Source organism: Chrysochloris asiatica, unplaced genomic scaffold, assembly GCF_000296735.1.
Source record: "Chrysochloris asiatica unplaced genomic scaffold, ChrAsi1.0 scaffold00172, whole genome shotgun sequence".
Taxonomy (NCBI): domain Eukaryota; kingdom Metazoa; phylum Chordata; class Mammalia; order Afrosoricida; family Chrysochloridae; genus Chrysochloris; species Chrysochloris asiatica.
In genome coordinates, this window is record NW_006408690.1 from 3,189,644 (window position 1) to 3,199,091 (window position 9,448).

At 39.4% G+C, this 9,448-nt stretch overlaps 1 protein-coding gene across 1 annotated transcript in view; it reads left to right on the top strand.

Moving 5' to 3' along the window:
• Positions 1–7,272, top strand: part of APBB1IP (amyloid beta (A4) precursor protein-binding, family B, member 1 interacting protein) — a 110,168-nt gene extending 102,896 nt beyond the window's left edge. The window contains exons 12-13 of the mRNA XM_006871657.1: positions 1,272–1,378; positions 6,766–7,272. Coding sequence (XP_006871719.1) covers positions 1,272–1,378; positions 6,766–7,272 — 614 coding nt within the window. The remainder of the gene's footprint in view (positions 1–1,271; positions 1,379–6,765) is intronic.
• The last annotated feature ends 2,176 nt before the right edge of the window (positions 7,273–9,448 follow it).

Sequence of the window (9,448 nt, forward strand, 5' to 3'; positions counted from 1 at the left end):
AGAACATTAGCTTTACATTCATCCTATCATATATCATTTCATTGCCATTGTTACAATCCCTTCCATGCATCATCAGCCAACCAAAGGGTATACCCTGCAAGTCTTACCCCCCCAGTCGTCAGCACACAGCCCCTCTCCCTCTCTGGGTCTAGAGTCCCCAGCCACTCCATCTCTCCACGTCATCGGGTTTTCACAAGTTTTGATTATGAAATATCTTGATGGCTTCTTTTGAGCTCTGTTATATATGAGATTCATTGAGATTTTTGAGTGGGTGTCCTCTCATCTTAACATGATGTTAGGAAGTTTTCTGCCAGGAAATCTTCAACAGTTCTTTATGTGTTTTTGTTTTTAAGGGTTTTTTTGTGTGTGAATTGAGTGATAGTTTGCATGGGAGAACATCACTTTTACACTCATCGTTTCATAAATGATTACAATCTCTTCCATGTATCATCATTAAACAGTATTTGTTTCCATTCCCTTTGTTTTTTTGGCGGGGGGGAGGCTAGGGGTGGGTTGGATGTACACAAAAACACTCAGGAATATATAATCATTTAAACAACCAAAGGACACATTCTGCAAGCCTGCCTCTTGGCCGCCAGCACACAGCCTTTCTCTTTCCATGAGTCTAGAGTCCTCATCTCTGCCTCCATCTCTGGTGTCACTGCTTCTCCAGATAAGGTCTGTGCAGGGTTTTTGGGTTTTTTTTTACTGCTGTTGCTTGTTATTGTTGTTTTCAGGTTTTTTGTTTGTTTGTTGCCTATTTTAGAACTCTTACATGTAATTTTCTCTCTTTATTATACCCCAAATAATTATTGGGCTTTGTTCATTTTTCTTCATAGCTTTCCTCTAAGAAGTTGGTGTTGTCAAAGTATTCGTTCTGTCTTCTTCCACTGATTCAGTCCTGCTCCTCTGCCCTTCTATAGAGTTGTCCATTTCTGAAACTGGAGAAATACATTTCAGAAAAATCTTCAACAAAAGAATTCAAAAGGAAGAGATTTTCAGGGTTTATTCTCCAATTACCAAGTGGTTTTTAATAGCAGAACATGCTATTCTCTGGGCCCCAGTTAATCCACATTTAACTTACTTCCCTGAACCATATAAAGTGTTGCCACAGAAGCTAAAATGTCTTCATAAGGCCTGAATAATGTACCATGCGGATCAATTGCTTTTCTTTAACTTTGGAGATATTAACTACTTTCTGTTTTCAGATTAACTTTCAAGAATACTAGAAATGCTTTGCAATCTTTGTGTTCTCTGTTCTTCCTTTTCAGGACCTAATAAACCCAGTACTGCGCAGCCCAACGGTCAGATTCCCCAGGCTGCACATTCTGTTAGTGCTGTTTTCGCCGAGGCCCAGAAACAGGTTGAAATGACTAAGGTAAGCCAAAGAATGAATACAGGTCACCGCTATGAGTTAAAACCAACCCGACAGCACTTAACAGCAACAAAGGAATGCTGAGGAGGGTGGCTCTGTAGAATAAGCACTGGACTTCGAAACACCAGGCCAGCAATTTGAGCCCACCAGCTGCTCCTGGAGAGAAAGATGAGACTTTCTGCTACTGTAAAGATTTACAACCTCTGAAACCCTACACAGGGTCTCTGTGAGTCAGAACCCACTCTTAAGCATTTAACAAAGAGTGGTTTACATACATCCTGTCCAGCTGTCCCCTATGAGTTCATTTTAAATCACTAGCAGTTCTCTAGGGTGGCACAGATGGTTAAGCACTTGACTACTAGCCAAAAGGTTGGCAGTTTGAACTACAGTTACATTGGATGACAGGTCTGGCGTGATCTGTTTCCGAAAGTTGTTGTTGTTGTTGTTAAGTGTTGTCAAGTCAGTTCCAACTCATAGTGACCCTGTATAGGGTTCCTTTTAACAGAGAAAGTACTGTTCTAACAACTAAGAAATAGCTATAAATTCTTTTAGGTGACTGCTTGTTTGTCTGTCTTCAAGCGTTACAGGCCAGAACTGAATGTTAACACTAGTTATTACCACACTGCTTGGCAAAATCTAAGCTTATTTTTGTTATTTTTTTTAATGTTGGAGGTTAGCAGCCCAGTGCTTATCCTATAGTGGCACACCAGAACACCATACTGGGTTCTTTTAGGGGATTCTAGAACTAGATAGTGGTGATGGATACATAACATTGCCAATATGCTAAGTACCATTCGGTTGCATACTTTAAAATATTTAAAATGGTTTTATGTTATGTGTATTTTTTAAAAAAAAACTAACAGTGAGAAGGGAAAAAAATTAATAAAACAGCCAAATTAGTACAACATCCTCCATGATGTTTGATGTTTTTAAAAAAAGTACATTACTGAGGATTGGTTTAAATTGATATAACAATTATAACTAATAATTATAAATTAGTTACTAATCGTACTTATAAAATTAAGTACTTTCATTTATTATTTCCCATGTGTGATTCAAAACAACCGTAAGTAATTCTGACAGTAGCATTTACTGTTTTAAGTGCCTTCGAGTCAGTTCGGACTCATAGCAAGCCTGTATTATAGGGTTCCCAGAGTGTGGCTGGTGGATTTGAATCACTGACCTTGCGGCTAGCAGTTCAGTGCTTATTCTACAGTGCCACAAATAATAGCAAACCACCCAGTTATTGCTGCTAGCTTCATTCTCCTCTTTATTTGTTCATTCACCATTAATAGAACAATTAAATCTTGGTGTTTATTGAACGTGTTATCATTTTTGAAAAGTATTAGAGACCTTTAAAAGTGTTTCTCTAATACTCTTGTTATCTTCTCCAGCATGACAACCATATCATACAATACACTTTCAACTGTTATTATTTAAGTGATTTCCATAATGACAGTTGAAAACAAGCATTTAAAAATGCTGGAAGCAATAAAAGAATCCCAGAATAGACATTGCTAAATTCTGTGAGCACGAATGCACAAGCCGCCTGTTCTAAACAACAACAACCAAAAAAATCAGATAATTAGCTTATCATGCTAAGTAAATAAATTACATATAATAGAAACTCAGTCATGAGCTATTTTTTAGAGGAAAAGAAAAATCTTCCAAATTTAATCTTCAATGGTAAGAAGCTATTATGCAAAGAAAGAAATAAAATGGAAGTCTGATAAACTATAAATTGAATATCACTAAAACATTGAAGGATTCAATTTAGCTGCCTAAAATTCTTGAGGACACTGCATTATGTTAATCTGTATTATTATTATCTATCCAGGAGTCCTAGTGTGGCACTTGTAGGATAAGCACTTGACTGCAAGGTCATTTTGAATTGCAAGGTCAATGGTTCAAACTCACTATCAGCTCCTCGGAAAAACATACAGGGTCGTTATGGATCAGAACCAACCTGACGTCACTAAACAACAACAAAAACAACAGTCAATTAATGGGAGAAAGACCTGGAAATCTACTCGTAAAGATTACAGTCAAGAAAATCTTATGGAGCAATTCCACTGTCTCATAGGTCACTATGAGTCAAAAGTCAACTTGATGGTGCCTGACAGCAACTTCCCATTCATTGCTTAGTTCTAAAGAGAGGGTCCTAGGCATATGCAAAAGAGAAAACTTCTTCTTGGGATGAGTTGAGCTGGATGTGAAACTCAGCTGTCAGTTCTACAGTTGTCCTGTACCGGATGTTTCCAAATGGTCTTTGACAGTACTCCATGTAGGTATTAATCCCATAGCTTCTGTAAATGATGTTGCTATGAGATAGATTCCATCCCATATGTGCAGAGTAGAACTGCTCCATAGGGTTTTCAAGGCTGTGGCTTTTCAGAAGCAGACCACCAAGGCTTTCTTTCAAGGTGCCTCTGGGTGGGGGTCCTAAGTGCTGCCAACCTTTCCACTGAACCATGTGTACCACCCAGGGACATGTCTCAATTAACCTTGAGTCAAACTTGGTGGCCTGATTTCTACCAATTGCACATGCATTGTAAGTTTTCAGAATGATCTCACTTGTTTTCACACAACTTTGAGACATAGATTACTATATGAATTATGATGCTCATTTTATACTTGATTAATCAGCTCACTTTCACAGTTAAGTAATGGAAAATCCAAGACCAGGTCTTCTGATTCCTGGTCTATCCCTCTGCCTTGCCCGGAGCTGGTGTGCCAGAAGGTGTGGGGTTTATAATTGGCTCCTCCCTAGAGATCCAAGTCCTGGACCTTTGTTCTTAGAATGCTGATACAAGGAGACGTTGTATTTCCTAGCAAGGACTGGGGAAACAAATGCTTTACCAGAAAGATATCCTTTGTACTCAGGTTTACCCAAAGGTTACCTTTAGTCCAGAAAGAATTATATCCTTTTACTTCATTCCTTGCACCTTCTTTGTCTTAGCAAAGTAGGTCATTTAAATCAGGAGGCTTTGTGGACAAGATTTAGGCAGTTCCTTAACCACCTCTGGTCTCTGGGTGGTAGAAACAGTTAAGTGCTTGACTGCCAATCACAAGGTTGGAAGTTTGAGTCCATCAAAAGGTGCAATCAACTTCCAAAAAGTCAGCCATTGAAAACCCTATGGAGCACAGTTTTAGTTTGGCAAACACTGGGTTGCCATGAACTGAAATGGACTTGATGGCAGCTGGTTTAGTTTGGTTTTGGCTAACCACCTTTACTACTCAGGAATCTTGGTGTGGTGCTGTAGGATAAACACTGGACTGCAAACCACAGGTTGGAGGTTCAAACCCACCAGTCGTTCCTTGGAAACCCTATACAGGGTCAGTATGAATTGGAACCAACTCAATGGCACTTAACAACAGCTACTGAAGGGATGGCACAAAATAATTTTGCACATACCTACACCTGGGTGTGGCGCTGTGAGTTAATGTGCCAGACTGCAAAGCCGTTTGAACTGCAAAGTCGGCGGTTCAAGCTCACTAGCTGCTCCTTGGAAACCCTACACAGGGTCGTTATGGGTCGGAATCGACTCGACGGCAATTAACAACAACAACATACTTGGTGTGGTGCTACAGGGTAATCACTGGACTGCTAACCACAGGTCGACAGTTCAAATCCACCAGTTGCCTTGGAAACCCTATATAGGGTGGCTATGAATCAGAATGTACTTGACAGCACCTAACATCAGCAGTAACACCTGACAACTGATCTTCACAACCAGTTTAACGCACACCAAGAATATCTTTTGTGTATTCTTAAGGCCATGGTGGCATGGTATATCTTTGGAACTAAGGAGAGAGGGGAAAGTCCAGGAAAGTGACTTTGACTCCATTTTGAGTTGCCTTAGGCTGAACCACAAACCCAAAACCAGACCCATTGCTTTTGAGTTCATTCCATCTCCTGGCAACCCTGTGTGTTAGACTTGACCTCTTCCATAGGGTTTTTTCTTGACTGTAGTCTTTATAGAAGCAGATCACCAGGACTTTCTTCTGAGGTGCTGCTGGGTGGGTCCAAATGCCAATTTTTAGATTAGTAAAGGAGCACAGACTAGTTGCCACCACCCAAGGACCATAGGCTGAGCTGGTAGGAAAAGACAGATAACCACAGGTAGCTAAGCTCTGTACCCTTTTAGAGACAAATGGTAACTCCTGTATAAGGTGGGTTCCAAGGAGTTGTGTGTCCAGTCTGAATATAATACACACCTGACTGAATACGGCAGTCTTTCATTTACAGAAAGGAGCCATGGTGGCACAGAGGGTTATGCATTGGGCTGCTAACCACCAATCCTCTGGAAAAAGAGGAGACTTTCTGCTCCCTTAACTGTAGCCTATGAAAAAAAGAGTAATCTGATACAATTTGATGAACTTGACCTACACCTATGGATGCAGTAGCTCAAAAAAGGGAACAAATCTTTACAGCAAGGATCATTCCCACCCCCTCTATACACAGAGTAGACAGGGATGGGCAACTTGGACACTACCCAAAATTGGGTGGGTGAGGGGGTGGTGTACAAAGGCAAGAAGTGACTGGCTTACAAGCTTTCAAAAGGAGCCTAGATCCAGAGGATGTGGAGGAAGGTAGAATCTCCACTGAGTAGTATCCAACCTGTCTGGGTGGAGCTGATGAAAGGAGATGCAGATAGGTCTCTTGTGATACAGTAGTGAATAATTGTTATCAGGACTGATTGTGAGGGTTAGAAATGTAAAGATAGAGTTTTGTAGCAAAAGGAGGGGAGTGATTGACTTTGCAGTCTAGGAACAGAGGTCCCTGGGACCATCAAGTGAAAAGAGCAGAGAGCAGGACCCTGCCCAGAAGCATTGACGCCACAGATAGAGGCAGAGATGATGACGATGACTTGGAGATTTGGAAAGGCTGGGGACTCTAAACCCAGAGAGGGAGAGGGGTTGTGTGCTGACAACCAGGGGTGGAGTGGGGCAGGTTTGCAGGGTATACCCTTTGGTTGGTTGATGATGCATGGAGGGGATTGTAACCATGCATATGAAACGATATATGATAATAAGATGACTGTAAAGCTAATGTTCTCCCATGTAAACTATCATGTAATTCACAATTTAAAAAAAAAAAAAAAAGATTATAGTCTAGGAACTCCAACATAGAGTGACTATGAGCCAGATTGACTCAACGGTAATGGATTTAGTGTGGAGTCATTTACAGAAGACATGGGATTAGAGCCCACACTTAGTAAGGTTAATGCCCATTTGGAGTTATCCCAGAGCACAAAGGAGTTCATGAAAATGCATAGTCTTAAAGGCTGATTACTGCTCCTGGGGGGGCTCCCATGGCCTAAATCACTTAGATTTCACAAGTCAGTGAAAATGGCATCAGGAATAATGCTGTTGTTGCTTTGTTGAAGGATAATGGGCCAGCGCTTGGTAATCACAACCCCAGAGCACCCAAAGCCAATCACATTCTCAAAGCCAGCAAGCCACCGCCCCCACCTGTGCGAAGATCATCAGATGTCAACTGCAGCCCCACTTTGCCCTCCAAGGCCAGGAGCAGTGCCAGCGGTTTCCCAGCCCCACCGGAAGAGTTTCTGCCGCCGCCCCCGCCGCCGCCGCCCCTGGAGGAGGAGGACCTGCCACCGCCGCCCCAGGATTTCCACGAAGCACCTCCAGACTTTGTGCCTCCCCCACCGCCTGAGATGCCTGAGTGCACGGAGGCTTTACCGCCTCCTCCTCCGCCCCCACCCACCCTCACCCCTGAATTCCGGCCGACACCACCCTCTGTTGCCAAAAGACCTCCCAATCCCCCGAAAAGGCAAGACACCCCGGGCCCACCCAGTGGAGGAGCAAGTGGGGAGCAAGATTTTATGTCAGATCTCATGAAAGCTTTGCAAAAGAAAAGAGGCAACATGTCTTAAGGGGATAAGTAAATATTTGTGTGTAATAAGTATAATCATTTCTAACCTCAGGGACATTTTTGATACTATATTTTTGTGACATCTTGTTCATTTCAGACAAAGTTTTGAACGAGCCACACTAGACATACGCAAAACTTTTCAGTACTGCTAAAGTCCATTCATAATCGTTAACCTAACACAAAACTTACAGCGTATGCCTAACTGTACATATCTTTTCTGTGTATTTTCACTTAAATGCAATTTATCTTCCCTTTCAAGTAAACTGAAATAATGTTTTGTGTTCATTTATTTTATTATGTTCAATTTCTGGAGACTATTTCCCCCACCCCACCCCAGCCAGTGCCTTCAGTGCAGCTTGGACTTCTTCCTTCTATACCATCAGTTCATGGTCATATGCTACCCTGTAATGGCTGAACATCAAGCAGTGCTTTTTGGTACAGTGACTCTGTGTGTTCTTCCATCTTCTTTTGATGTTTTCTGAGTTGTACCATATTTTCCTCATAAAATCCTTCATACTGCAACAAGGAGCTTGAACTTTTTCTTCAGTTCTTTCAGCTTGAGAAATGCTGAGCATGTACTTCCCTCTTGATTTTCTAAATTCAGATATTTGCACATTTCATTGTAATACTTTATCTTCTCAGCCACCTTTTGAAATCTTCTGTTCAGCTTTTCTATTTCATTAGATCTTCTATTCACTGATTTCAAGAACAAGTTTCAGAGTCTCTTCTGACATCCAGAAATACACTGCACTTTCAAATCAAAGTAATTAAAATAGTGTAGTATTGCCAGAAGATTTAAGAAGAAAAAAAGATAAACAGAGTAAAATAAAGTCTAACAATGAACAAAAATATATGAGAACATAGGATATGACAAAAGTTTCTCTTCAAAAATGTATGAAAAGGATAATTAGCCATTTGGGGAAAAAAGTCAACAAAATCACAGAGGGAATTTTTTTTAAAAAATTATAAAAGCATTAGAGAAAAATAGAAGCAACCATTTTTTTTTTTGAATTTTAAAGAAGACTAAACAAGACATAAAATCCAAATGATTTTTAATTGCCAGATTTGACCACATAAAAATTGGAAATTTCTAGATGGTAAAAGACACCATTTAAATAATAAAATCCAAGTGGTAGAAAAAGAGGAAGTATTTGCTACATGAATAATAAATGGATATCACTATTCATATCAATGTATAAATATCTTTAAAAATAAATATAAAGCAACATTTAGAATATGCCCACAGTCATACAGATGTGCACTTATATATGAATATGCATAGATGAACCATCTGTCATTATCTAGGAAACTCATTAAAGTAATTTTTTATGCATCAGATTGGAAAAAACAACGAATTTCCAATGTTGATGAATATAGGAGAAACTGGTATTATGATAAATTATTCAATTTGTCAGTATTTGTTAAAATTTTAATGCATATGCTTTTGACCCAATTGATTCTACTTCTAGAATTCTATATACAAAACTATAGAAAAATGTATGAACATATATTTAAATGTTCACCAATATATAAATGATCTCACAGAATATGGTCTGTCCATGCAGTGGAATATTTTAAAACCATTAAAGCAAATGAGATCTGTACATATTGATGTATAAATATCTTTAAAACATAAATATAAAACAACATGTAGAATATGCCCACAGTCATACAGATGTGCACTTATATATGAATATGTGTAGATGAAACTTCTGTCATTGACTGAGTTGACCCTTTAAAACTGAGTAGACTACCCCATAGAGTTTCCAAGGCTATAAATCATAACAGAAGCATAGGTATATAAATGTATAGCAAAAGTTTGAAAGAATATAAGAATTATAAAAGATATTTACCTCTGGTATACAGACTGTAGGGGAGAGTAGAAAGTATGGGGGTGGAGGAAAACTTCTACAATTAAATCAATATACTTATTTCTTAATCTTAATTTTTAATTTTTTACTTGAGCATGTATTCATGTATTTTATAATTAAAATATTAATTAAAAGTCACTTTGAAAATTTTTTTAAGTTAATACAGGTAAGTTCCAAAATCATCAAAACCTTTATCAACTATATCAAAATGGGAAGTACAGTTTCTCACATCTCCTCCATCTAGGCCTGAACACTACTAAAGGTGGGATCTCCATCTCGCTAACCCTTCCCTCAGTCCTGGTATGG